This window comes from Mustela putorius, unplaced genomic scaffold, assembly GCF_011764305.1.
Source record: "Mustela putorius furo isolate JIRA1106 unplaced genomic scaffold, ASM1176430v1.1 tig00003845_pilon_pilon_pilon, whole genome shotgun sequence".
Classification (NCBI taxonomy): Eukaryota; Metazoa; Chordata; class Mammalia; order Carnivora; family Mustelidae; genus Mustela; species Mustela putorius.
In genome coordinates this window covers 63142274-63156987 of record NW_025421998.1, presented here as the reverse complement: position 1 = coordinate 63156987, position 14714 = coordinate 63142274, and the positions used below count along the sequence as shown (strand labels likewise).

General features: G+C 34.5%; 1 protein-coding gene across 3 annotated transcripts in view; it reads right to left on the bottom strand.

The window, feature by feature from the left end:
• The window catches only part of BBS9 (Bardet-Biedl syndrome 9), a 447161-nt gene that overhangs the window by 234041 nt on the left and 198406 nt on the right, over positions 1 to 14714 (bottom strand). For all 3 annotated transcript variants that reach the window (XM_045062860.1, XM_004762629.3, XM_004762628.3), the window contains one exon: positions 11418 to 11558. In XM_045062860.1, the coding sequence (XP_044918795.1) occupies positions 11418 to 11558 (141 nt within the window). The remainder of the gene's footprint in view (positions 1 to 11417; positions 11559 to 14714) is intronic.

Genomic DNA, 14714 nt, shown 5'->3' with positions numbered 1-14714 from the left:
TAAACTAGGGCCAAATTTACCCTTCTACTTAGGACAACTAAAAATTGGGACAAAATCTATGAAACATTTTTGAAGACACTGGAGACAAGGAAATGAACAACAATGATCCCTCACAAAGAAAGAACAATGTGAGCCCTATGACTGCCCCTGACTACTGCCTAGAGGAAACTTCCAAGCCAGAACACAGGGAGGGGAAACCCAGGTACAACCTAACATTCTATCCAAGTTGAAGACACAAAGTTGCAGGTCTGAGAAGGCTAAATATCCAAAGTTTGCAAGGCAGAGTGTCAAGAGAGGAGAGAGCTGCAAAGAGAGAAAAAAATATCTGAAGAAATAATGACCAAAATATTTGCAAATTAGATGAAAATTATAAACTACAGATCAAAAAATCTTAACAAACCCCAAGCATAAGAAAAATAAAAATAAAACAAGGGACACCTGGGTGGCTCAGATGGTTAAGCATCTCACTCTTGATTTTGACTCAGATCAAGATCTCACGGTCCTGAGAAGGAGCCCCCCCCCCCCCCCGCCATGCTCAGCAGGGCGTCTGCATGAGATTATCTCCCTTTCCCCCCCGTCTCCCCAATCCCCTACCCCACTTACACAGGCTCTCTCTCTCAAATAAATAAATAAATCTTAAAAAAAAAGAAATAAAATTATAGATTAATATGCTTCACGAGTACATATTTAAAAATTCTAACTAAACTTTAATAAGTTGAATCAAATAGTATATTGAAAGGATAATTCATCTTTCAGTGTGATTTATCTCAAGAATGCACAAGTATGCTAAAACCCAAAAATTAATCAATGTATACACTCATGAGCATAGCATAATATACAGAGTTGTTGAATCACTATCTGTACACCTGAAACTAATGTAACACTGTGTCAACTATACTTAAAGTCAAGGGGTGCCTGGGTGGCTCAGCTGGTTAAGCATCTGCTCAAATCATGATCTCAGAGTCCCGTGCTGGGCTCTCTGCTCCATGGGAAGCCTGTATCTTCTTCTCCCTCTGTCGGTGTCCTTGCTTCTGTGCACGCTCTCTTTCTCCCTCCCTCTCTCTCAAATAAATAAAATATTTAAAAATAAAAGTAAAATAAAGGAAATTCTTAAATTTAAGAAATAAAAAAATGTATCAGTGTAATCTACCTATAAACAGCCTAAAGAAGAAAATGATTTAAAAGATCTCAACTGATGTAGAAAAAGCATTGGAAAAAAATCTAATATAGAACAAACTCTCAGCAAACTTGGTATAGAAGGAACTTCCTCAAATGGTATCGGACATCTACAGACTACCTACCTACAACTAAAACATACTTAATGGTGAAAGCCTGAATATCCACTCTGCCATTCCTATTCAACATTGTCCTAGAAGTTTTAGCTTAGATAAAAGACTAAGAATCCCTCGATTGGAAAGGAAGAAGTAAAATGGTTTTCACTTGCAGGTAACATAATCTGTAGAAAATCTGTAGTTTGGCAATGTTGCATAATACAAGAGCAATATATAAAAACTAATTGTATTTCTATGTACAGACATACCTCACAGATATTGTGGGTTTGGTTCCAGACCACCATAATATACCAAATATTACAATAAAGTGTCAAATGAATTTTTTGGTTTCTCAGTGCATATGAAATTTATGTTTACCCTATACTACAGTCTATTAATTATACAACATTGTATATAAAAATACAATGTACAAACCTTAAATAAAAAATACTTTATTGCTAAAAAGTGCTAAACATCATCGGAGCTTTCAGCAAGTTCTAACTTTTTGTTGGTGGGGGGTATTGCCTCAATGTTGATGGCTGCTGACTGATCAGGAGGGAGGTTGCTTAAGGTTTGGAGAGTTCTGACAATTTCTTAAAATAAGGCAACATCCTTTCAAAAAAGATTTCTCTGTAGCATGTGATGCTTCTTGATAGAATTTTACCCACAGGAGAACTTTCAAAATTGGAGTCAATCCTCTCAAACCCTCCCCTGCCTTATCAACTAAATTTGTACAATATTCTAAATCCTTTGTTATTTCAACAAACCTCACAGCATCTTCACCAGGAACAGATTCCATCTCAAGAAACCATTTTCTTTCCTCCTCAAAAAGAAGCAACTTCTTATCCTTTATAAGGGTCCCTTCATCATGACATGGCAGCAATTCGGTCAGACCTGCAAACTCCACTTCTAATTCCAGTTCTCTTGCTGTTTCCACCACATCTGCAGTTACACCCTCCACTGAAGTCTTGAATCTCTTCAATCACCTGTGAGGGCTGAAATCAACTTCTTCCAAACTGCTGCTCATCTTGGTATCTTGACCTCTTTCCATGAATCACAATGTTTCTGAAATAGTGAATTCCTTCCAGAAGGTTTTCAATTTACTTTTCCCAGATCCATCAGAGAAATCACTCTCTATTGCAGCTACAGCCTGAAGAAATGGATTTTTTTAATAATAAGACTTGAAAGTTGAAATGACTCCTTGATCGATGGCTGCAGAATGGATACTGTGTTAGCACAGACGAAAACAACATTAATCTCATTGTCTATCTCCATCAGAGCTCTTGGGTGACCAGGTGCACTGCCAATAAACAGTAATACTTTGAAAGGAATTATTTTTTTTCTGAGCAAAGTAGTTCTCAACAGTGGGTTTAAAATATTAAGTCATGTTGTAAACAGATGTCCTGTAATCCAGGCTTTGTGTTTAATGCATAAAGCACAGGCAAAGTAGATTTAGCATAATTTTTAAGGGTCCTAGGATTTTTGGAACAGTCAGTGAACACTGGTTACAACTTAATCATCAGATGCATTAGCCCTTAGCAAGAGAGCCAGCCAGTCCTAAGAAGCTTTGAAGCCAGGCATTGACTTCTCCTCCATAGCTATGAGAGTCCTGGATGGCATCTTCTTCCAAAACAAGGCTGTTACGTGTACACAGAAAATCTGTTGTTTCTTTTAGCCACCCTCATTAATTATCTTAACTAGATCTTCTGGAAAATTTGCTGCAGCTTCTACATCAGCTCTTGCTGTTTCCACTTTGTGGAGATGACTTCTTTCCTTAAACCTCATGGACCAACCACTGCTAAACCAAATTTTTCTTCTGTAGCTTCCATGCCTCTCTCAGCCTTCATACAATGGAAAAGGGTTAGAACTTGGCCCCATATTAAGCTTTGGCTTAAGGAATGTTGTAGCTGATTTGGTGCTCTACCCAGACCACTCAAATTTTCTCCATATCATCAATAAAGCTGTTTCACTTTCTTATCACTCATGTGTTCACTGAGTAGACATTTAATTTCCTTCAAGACCTGTTCCCTTGAGGCACCTGGGTGGCTCAATGGGTTAAAGCCTCTGCCTTCAGCTCAGGTCATGATCCCAGGTCCTGGGATCGAGCCCTGCATCGGGCCCTCTGCTCCGCAGGGAGCCTGCTTCCTCTCCTCTCTCTCTCTCTGCCTCCCTCTCTGCCTACTTGTGATTTCTCTCTCTCTGTCAAATAAATAAAATCTTTTAAAAAAAAGAAAAAAAAAAGACCTGTTCCCTTCTATTTGCAACTTGGCTATTTGCTGCAAGAGGCCTAGCTTTTGACCTATCTCTGCTTTTGTGAGACTGCCTTTCTTCTTAAGCTTGATCATTTCTAATTTTTGGTCTAAAGTGAGAGACACGTTGACTCTTTCTTTCACTTAAACCCTAAGAGGCCACTGTAGAGTTATTAATATGCCTAATTTCAATACTGTTGTGTCTCGTGAAATAGGTAGGCCTGAGAAGAGATATAGAGACAGAGGAATGGCCAGCGGAGCAGTCAGAACACACACAATATTTATCACTTAAGTTTGCCACCGTATATAGGGGTGGTTCATGATACCCCAAAACAATTACAATAGTAACATCAAAGATAAGTGATCATAGATTATAATAAATATAGCAATAATAAAAATTTTCAATTACCAAAATTTGACACAGAGACATGAAGTGAACAAATACTGTTGGAAAAATGGTACCAATAGACTTGCCTGACCCAGAGTTGCCACAAACTTTCAATTTGTAAAAAATGCAGTATCTCCAAGGCACAATAATTCAAAGCACAATAAAATGAGTTTGCCTGTACTAGAAAAGCACTATTTGAAATTGAAATAGGACAATATAATTTGCAGTAACATCAAAATATATTAAATACTTAGCTATAAATCAGATAAAATATTTGTAAGATGTGTACACTGAAAACTACAAACTCTCACTGAGAAAAATGAAATAAGTCCTAAATAAATGAAGGTCTCTACTTTCACCTTAACAAATTAGGATAAATAGAGCAAATTGTACCCTATTCAATATTGTTAAGATGTTGTTTCTCTCTAAGTTGATCAACAGACTTAATGCAATCCAAATTCCAATCAAACTCTCAGAAGGTGTTATTTTAAATTGACAAACTAATTATAAGATTCATATGAAAATGCAAGGGATCTAGAATATCCAAGACAACACTGAGACTAGAGGGATGAAGCTGGGGAAATTATACTCCCTGACTTCTGGACATACATATTTATAGTAATTAGGACACTATACTATTGGTATATAGCAATACTGGAGGGCAAAGACAAACAGATCAATGGAATAAACTGAAGAGAACAGAAATATATACAGTTTTTCAGATGGTTTATATAGTCCTATGATACATAGTCAGATGATTTTCAACAAAGTTGCAAAGGTGATCCAGTGTAAAAGGCTAGTTTTTTCAAAAGTAGTGTTGCACATTAGATGCCCATATGTAAAAATAAGAATTTTATCCTTATCTCACACCATAAATACCAAAATATGAAAAAAAAAATACCTACATGTAAATTTAGAAAACTCCTAGACAAGAACATAGGATAAAAGCTTTGTACACTTAAGGCAAAGATTCTTTAGATATAATGTTAAAATCATGATTTCTAAAAGAAAAAAATTGATGGGCTTTATCAAAATTAAAAACTTCGGCTCTTCCAAAGACACTGTTACAAAAATGAAAAGAAGTGCCACAGACTTGGAGAAAATATGTGTAATTCATATAATCTGATAAATGACTAAGAAGGCAGACAAAAAAGAGTACATGCTGAATAATTCCATTTCATAAAATTCCAGAAAATGCAAACTAATCTATAGTGACATAAAACCAACCCAGTGGTTGCCTGGGAATGGGGTAAAATGGGTTATAAAGGGACACAAGCAAATTTTTTAGGATAGTGAATATTTTCAGCATTGTACTTGTGGAGATGGTTTCACAGGTATATACAAATATCCAAACTGATCAAACTGTATACTTTAAACATCTGAATATAAGTTATATTCCAATATTCTTTAAAATATTTTATTTATCTATTTGAGAAAGAGACAGAGAGGGAACACATGCTATTGGGGTAGGGATAGGTGGGGGGCAGGAAGGAGCAGAGGGGGAAGGAAATGAAAGGGGAAAGAACCTCAAGCTGACTCCTCATTGAGCATGGAGCCCAAGATGGGGCTCCATATCAGAACCCTGAGATCATGACCTGAGTCGAAACCAAGAGTCAGTCACTTAACCAACCAAGCCACCCAGGTGTCCACCAATACATTTACCTTTTTTAAAGCAAAAAATATACACTAGAGCTGTGTTTGAGAACTAAAGAATATATTAAAATGTGCCAGAAGAAAATATAACTAAATATCTTATAATCTTAATAGAGGCCATTCTAAGCACAACATGAAATTTGAAACTAGAAAGAAAGCAATTAATAAAATTAAATTTTACTACATAAAAATGTAACCCTTATGTATTAAAAAATAATACAAGTAGTTAATGAAAATCACAAAATGCCTATGCTAACAATTTAGAAATGCAAATTTTAAAAAGGGATGTCATATTTCATCTTTGTCAAAAAATTTCCAAAATCCAGCTGCTGCCCTTGTAATGAACCCCGATGCTGGGCACATCACCTGATACAATTAATCTGGAGGGAAGGTTGGCATTTAAATAAAGTTTCAAATGTGCATACTCTTTAACTCACTCATTTATCTTCAAGGAATTTCTCTAAAGAGAAACAGAAGAACCAAATAAATAAATAAATACAAATAAATAAAAAATTAAAAAATAACTACATACCCAGAACCTTCAAACAAGGGGATGTTATGTAATCATTAAAAGATAAATTTACTGACAAGAAAAATAGCCATATATTTTAGTAGCATAAAAGACTTATACTGGCATGCTATTTGTTATTCCATTTAAGTAAAATTTTGTGTAAAGGTACTGGTATCATGGCATACTCTGAAGGTCAGCTAATTTAACATCTATTCCCCCTTTCCCTTAGTCCATCTGTATTATTTCTCAGCCTCCTTTACAGCAGAGGAAGCTACACAGACACTATTATGGCTACTGAGACCTAAGTAGATATTTCCAAAGAATATTATAGAAACAGCCAAACTATCACCTTTGCAGATGATATGATACTCTATGGGGAAAACCCAAAGACTCCACTCCAAATCTACTAGAACTTGTACAGGAATTCAGTAAAGTGTCAGGATATAAAATCAATGTACAGAAATCAGTTGCATTTCTTTACACCAACAACAAGACAGAAAAAAGAGAAATTAAGGAGTCCATCCCATTTACAACTGCACCCCAAACCATAAGATACCAAAGAATAAACCTAACCAACAAGGCAAAGAATCTATACTCAGAAAACTATAAAGTCCTCATGAAAGAAATTGAGGAAGACACAAAGAAATGGAAAAATGTTCCATGCTCATGGATTGGAAGAACAAATATTGTGAAAATGTCTATGCTACCTAAAGCATATCTACACATTTAATGCAATCCCTATCAAAATCCCATCCATTTTTTTCAAAGAAATAGAACAAATAATCCTAAAATTTATATGGAATCAGAAAAGACCTCGAATAGCTAAAGAAATATTAGAAAAGAAAGCCAAAGTTGGTGGCCTCACAATTCTGGACTTCAACCTCTATTACAAAGCTGTCATCATCAAAACAGTATGGTACCGGCACAAAAACAGACACAGAGATCAATGGAACAGAATAGAGAGCACAGAAATAGACCCTCAACTCTGTGGTCAACTAATCTTCAACAAAGCAGGAAGGAATGCCCAATGGAAAAAAGACAGCCTCTTCAACAAATGGTGCTGGGAAAATTGGATAGCCACATGCAGAAAAATGAAACTGGACCATTTCCTTACACCACACATGAAACTAGACTCAAAATGGATGAAGGACCTCAATGTGAGAAAAGAATCCATCAAAATCCTTGAGGAGAACACAGGTAGCAAGCTCTTTGACCTCAGCTGCAGCAACTTCTTCCTAGGAACATCGCCAAAGGCAAGGGAAGCAACGGCAAAAATGAACTATTGGGACTTCATCAAGATCAAAAGCTTTTGCACAGCAAAGGAAACAGTCAACAAAACCAAAAGACAACTGACAGAATGGGAGAAAATAATTGCAAATGACATATCAGACAAAGGGCTAGTATCCAAAAATCTATAAAAGGCTCAGCAAACTCAACACCCAAAGAACAAATAATCCAATCAAGAAATGGGCAGAGGACAGGAACAGACATTTCTGCAAAGAAGACATCCAGATGGCCAACAGACACATGAGAAAATGCTCCATTCCACATCACTCGGCATGAGGGAAATACAAATCAAAACCACAATGAGATATCACCTCACACCAGTCAGAATGGCTAAAATTAACAAGTCAGGAAATGACAGATGCTGGCCAAGATGCGGAGAAAGGGGAACCCTCCTACACTGTTGGTGGGAATGCAAGCTGGTGCAACCACTCTGGAAAACAGCGTGGAGTTTCCTCAAAAAGCTGAAAATAGAGCTACCCTATGACACAGCAATTGCAAAGATACAAACGTGATGCTCTGAAGGGGCACATTCACCCGAATGTTTATAGCAGCAATGTCCACAATGCCCAATGCCCAATGGATTGTTTCCAAATGGATAGTTTCCAATGGATAGTTTCCAAACTATGAAAAGAACCTAGATGTCCACCAACAGATGAATGGATAAAGAAGATGTGGTATATATATACAATGGAATACTATGCTGCCATCAAATGAAATGAAATCTTGTCATTTGCGACAACGTGGATGGAACTAGAGGATATTATGTTAAGCAAAATAAGTCAATCGGAGAAAGACAACTATCATATGATCTCCCTGATATGAGGAAGTGGAGATGCAATGGGGGCGGGGCTTGGGGGCTAGGAAAAGAATAAATGAAACAAGATGGGATCGGGAGGGAGACAAACCATAAAAGACTCAATCTCACAAAACAGGCTGAGGGTTGCTGGGGAGAGGGGGTCGGGAAAGGGTGGTGGGGTTATGGACATTGGGGAGGGTATGTGATATGCTGAGTGCTGTGAAATATGTAAACCTGGCGATTCACAGACTTGTACCCTTGGGGCTCATAATACATTATATGTTTATAAAAAATTTTTTTTAATTCTTAAAAAGAATATTATAGAAACATGCCTTTCTGATAAAAATTATAGTGATTGTTATACCTCTTGCCTTGCAGTCAGGAATCATGACTGAATTTGAAGCAGTTTATTGTAATGTGCCAACCAACATACTAGAGAAGGCACAGTGTAAAGAAAGATAAAAGCTGGGTCTTGGTAACATTCATAAACCACTATACCAGCTTATATTGCCACTTCTGGGCCTCACTTTTGGGGGAGGCTGAGTAATATTTTATATATATAAATATATATATATATATATACATACACACACATATGTATACACACACATACACACATACACGATATATATATAGTATAAATGTTACTTAGTGCTTAAGTAACATTCAGCAAAAGCACCCCAGATGGTTATTTATTACATACATAAGTAAATATAAAGCCATTAAGCATATTAAAGCTTTCTATAATTACAATATTTTCTAAAGGCAAGAATTTGGGGTACTAGATACCTCCATTCAAATACTGTTGACAGGGTTACCTGATAGGGCTATTCTTATCCTTTGTCTGACTCTTTAATTCCACTTTAATTTTTTTTTTAAGATTTTATTTATTTATTTGACAGAGAGAGACACAGTGAGAGAGAGAACACAAGCAGAGGGAGTGGGAGAGGGAAAAGCAAACTCCCCGCAGAACAGGGAGCTCAATGCAGGGCCAGATCCCAGGACCCTGGGATAATGACCTGAGCTGAATGCAGACGCTTAACAACTGACCCACCCAGGTGCCCCTATAATTCTACTTTTAGATATTGATCAAAGAATTAATAATAAATTTGGAAGAGTATTGCTACAATATATTTACAATATTGATAAACTGAAAACAACATGTATGTCAGAAACATAATGCTGGACAAATGATTTTATAGTATGGGTTTATGACAGAATATTATGCAATTCTTAAAATCAAGTAATAAAAATATCTAATTATATAGAAAAATACTTCACAGCATTATGCAAAGTAGAATCCTTGAGGGGTAATGAAAAATAGTTTTGTAAAGATTAGGCAAGCGTCATGAAACATGAGTAGATATTGCTGGATGGTGGAATTACCAGTAATTTCTGTTTTCCTCCTTTGGCTGTCCATTTCTAAATTTCACATTTCTTTTGTAATAAGAAAAATTAAAGTTATTTTAATATACCTATATTTGTTCAAAGAACCAAAATTTTAAAAAAATAGGGAAAGATGCACAATAAAGCTAGTTTTTTTCTTCTCTATGAAGCTCATTAATTTGTTTATTTCAGCTAAAAAACAGATTCACAAGAGCAACTTTATCTGACACCAACAAAGAAAGTTTTATACATACCAAGAGTGGAAAGCACTCTCTAAAAGGAAAAAGTGAAAAAGTAACAAGAGTACTTATTTTAAATAATTACTGGATTTCATCATGCCTCCAATATGAATGCACATCCCAAAACTCCAAAAGAGAACATGCTGAATCATATACACTAGATCTGGGGGAAAATTTTTTTAGTTTGTCATTGAGTCCCATTCTAGAGTGATTAAAAAGCAAATATATACCAATAAGCCTAAAATAACCTGCAACATAAAAACAACTAAGCCCAAAATCAGGAGGAAAATGAAGAGTTATCTGAGCTTTCCTTAGTTCTTCTTATGTAATCCATAACTTACAAAGACTACCTCTCAGGCCAAAAGCATCTATTCAATTTCTGTTGTTTTTTTCCACCTATAGTGACCATCCACTCGAAGCCATAGTCTTAGACATTTTTCAAAGGCACCAATAAATTCAGTGTGCAGCATGCAACTTCCAACTCTATTCCCAGGACAGTAGAGAAGACCCAAGGAACTAATACATTTGTAAAAGATGTAAGGATAATGACTCTTTCCACCTTTTTTATAAGAAAATTGAGAAGAAAGAGAAGGGAAGGGAAAAGGAAAAAGAAACCAAACAGTATAAAACTATTTGCTAACAAAGTGTGTGGGTGTCTGTCAGTCTGTATCTGTTTGTATGTGCAAATTCAGTTACAACTATAGAATAATTATAATAAAGAGTATTTAATTTTAGAGATTTTTCATTGAGTTAGATATAAATAATCTTTTTAAATATTTCAAATCAATGAAAAATAAATTGTAAGTACTTTAAGTAGTAACACAAAAGTTGACTTACCATAAATTTCTAAACCTTGTGGAAAATACTCTTTGTATTCTAAATCCTACCCACTAATGCCATATTATAGTCAACAGTACCAATTTTTTTAATAAGGGATTTGAAAAGGTTAATTTAATTCCCAGATCTTTTTTTAATTCTATCCCATCACCAGGAAACTTAATAGATGCTACACCTTAGAAAACCTGGTTACTAAAGATGTTTTATCCAATCAACACCTCTCTCTTTTCTAAGCTACTCAAAAAGAAAAAACTGACACCTGAGAAAGTCACACCTTCACAAATTACCCCAAATTCACTGTGATATTCAAGCCTTATATATGAAGCCCCTTTCAAAGGATCAGAGCCAGAGAATTGAACAATCACCCCATCCAGCTGCTGGAGAAAGCAAAACCACAAAGAGCATCTACTTATGAGATTACTTTTTAGGGACACAGAATATACTTTAAAAAGGTACATAGACAAAAACTTACAATAAAGATGAAAAACAAATATCTACATTCCACGCCAAAAAATTCTACAGTCTAAAAAGAAACATTTGATGTTTTCACTTCTGAATACTGAAGCAAAATAATGATTATAATAATTTTAATCAAACTTAAAAGGTATACCTTATTACCTTGTTGATATACGCTATTTGCCTTTGAACATGCAAACAAGAGAGAAAATTCTTTGAAGCATTTCTATATTCTGACTTAACAATTATCTGATAATTACCCTATCATTACCTGCTGATGAAGGATTCCATTCTGAATTCTTAACATTTCTGATATTACAGGCATGTTACTTCAAAAGTCCTACCTGGAAAGAGACTGAGAAGACTAACTGGAGATTTGTTGGTATCAATAGTTAGTTTGTGGCTTGCAGTTTTTGAAGGCTGACCTGGTAGACAGATTAATTTCAGGGGAAGTCTAAATTTACATTGGATAACCCGAGGAATGCCTGAAATAAAAAGAGAGAAATGCAGATTCATAGACCTGACAGAAAATTTGACCAAAAAAATCTGAACTATATTAATAGTTTGAATAACAATATATCTTATTTTAAAATTTTGCTCCATTTCATTTAGCATAACTGAAAAAGCTATAAAGTATTATCATAATACATATTTTTATATTATTGTCAAAAAGCTCAAGACAAAAATAAAATCCTAAAAAAGAGTGTAGGCATCAGGTATGCCTTTAATATCATAGCATACTTTAAAATCATCACAGTTGAACATTATACAAAACAGTATATTTACTCAGACAGGCAGACAAATGATAAGAGACTCTTAATCATAGGAAAGAGACTGAGGGTTGCTGGAGGGAAAGGGGCTAGGAATGGGGTGGTTATATAATGAGCAGTGGGTCCTACATAAGACTGATGAATCACTGAACTCTACCTCTGAAACTAATAATACAGTATATGCTAATTAATTGAATTCAAATTTAAAAATTTTAAAGAATGTTTTTTAAAAAAGTATATTTAATTTTATATTCAATTACTGAACCTTCTTTAAACTAAGACCTTCAAAGCTATAGCCCTAATCCAAGGCTATCAGCTAAAATGAGCAAATATATATATATATATATATATATATATGTATATATACATATATATATATGAAATCTGTATCAGGAAGATACTATATGACTTTATCTAATATTTTTTCTACCACCAAAAATTTAAATCTTTAGCTATTTTTACTTATTAAAGATTTAAATTACAATTAAAAATCCACAATAAATTATAAGCATGAAGGAAGAAGTTGCTCTACTGTAGTTCCACTGAAGTTCATGTTATTTTACACAATAATATTAAGAATATTACTTTCATATGAATTAAATTTTTCTCCATCCATTTAACTTTACATATCACAGTTAAGTGACATTTCAAAAGTATTACATGGTCATTCAACTGAATTTTTCAGTACCTTTATAGGCATATTGAAATATGTAATTAAATAAATAACAATGAAGAGTTTTATGTCAAAATTTAAAGTTTTTAAGATGGTCCCTTTCAATATTTTTACAGAGAATGAAATTGAAACCAAAGCAAGTTAGGTTCTCTACTTAAAATCTAGCAAAGCAATTCTACAACTTCAGTATTCTCTCCTTATATTCTAGGATTCCACCTTTGATTGGATAAGATAAAAGGTAATATACTGAAACCTCTATCTTAGTATACTGCTGTAGAGAAATGAAAAACTTAAAATTCGTCCTACTCTACTTGATGTATCCACACATTAATTCCTTTATCTCTTTAAAATGGAGTCAGTGAGCAGCTTAAAAATAGCAAAAGCAGAAGCAGTTAAAGCTTGGGGACATGATCCCAAAGCAGGATCCCCAGAATTAGCGACATATTCTGTTAATGCCAGTTGGAGTTGTGAGCTTGCTTGACATCCAAGCTGGGAGTATACTTTCCAGCACTACTTATTCACGAGGATTGTGAGAGATCATCAACAATGGCAAGCATACTGATATATGAGGTCAATTAAATACTTTTTCAGAGCATGTGGAGCATATTTGTGATTCTCTTCAACATAATCTATTATCCATTCAATTTTACATAGCTCATTTTTTTGCTCATAACCAACAGATGTTAAATTCACTTCTCCTGGAATCCTAGATGCAAATTATAACTGATGTCTCTTCAGAAAAGCTCCCAAGGCATTATTTCCTGACATTCTGTGAGGTTTTAGAGGCATGTGTATTTGTACTTTATAATGATGAAATGTTTTGACTCAAAATATTATGGTAACATGATCTAAGCTACTGCTCAAACCACAACTATCAGTATCACCATAAAAAATATTACAAAACATTATTTTTCCCAATTTCATATATTCCATATATCCCCAAATTATAGAAATAAACCTACTAATATGTTTCCTCTATAATATATAAATTACAGCCTTGATTAATAGATGCAGTCTGGAAAGAACAAGGACACTAAAACCTATTTCCATTTCCTTTGAATGTAGTAATGGAAAAAAATCCTTCATCTTTTGACAATTCTGTATATGTATGAAGAGAAGCTACTTTTCTATATATTTCACCCAAAAGCTGAGTTAAGTGTTCAAACAAATTTCGACTATAAATGTTCTTCTAAAACTATACTGCTAAAACTGTGGTTCTACTTCACTTGGATCAGATAGGTAGTACTTGAATTGGTGGTAAAAAAAAAAAAAAATTAATCACAACGAATAACACTGGCCTTACATTACTGATTCTATATATTTGAAGATTATTACCCTAAATCTCCAAGAACCTAGAGCTAAAGAAACTGGTTGTATATATATATATGTTTTCAGGAATTGAAACAAATGGCTTGCAAGCACTAATGAACCCAAGAAGGGAAATACATTATAACTCAATTCACAACTCGGGTCAGTTAATGACAATATCATACACTAGGGCAATGGTCTACAATTGCTAAGATTTGTAGAAACCCTCCAGAATTTCTTTTCTACCCAAGAATTGTAAACCTGTTTCATAGGACATTTGGAAAACATTATTTTGAAAAATGATGATACTCCTACTTAATAAAATGATTATGGCTATTCTTTAAATGCTGGCAGCTTGAAAAGTTTTACCTTGCGGGGGGGGGTGGTGGGGTGGATATGAAATCTTTTAGAAACCAGTTTAAGGAAATCACCTTTAAAAAGAAAAATTGCAATGCCTGTATTTAACACTACTTCCCCTTAAATTTAAACCCCAGTCTTTTAAAATATAATCTCCAGTATTCAGACATGGGGTTTTTATCAGAGGCATATTTCTATTGAGCTTCAATTTTTTTAAAAAACCTTAAATGTAAGTTTGGCTACCAACTTACTCTTCAGGCTGTGAATGCATCTAAGAACCTGAAGCCAGACGTATAGAGATATGTTTGAATGCATGCATGTATGTACCTATAATAAGGAAGGAAAGAATTACATGTATTTAAAGACTTTACAAATTTGCTATTAGAATAGCTTTCAATTTAGCTGAAAGTCTAATTGGTTGTAACTTTGCCTACCATCAGTGATATTTTCTCTATGTAGTTGGCAAAACAGTCCCTGTATCTGGCTTATTCAAATAACTCTGAGTGTTATGCTAAGAAAAAAAAATGGTCATT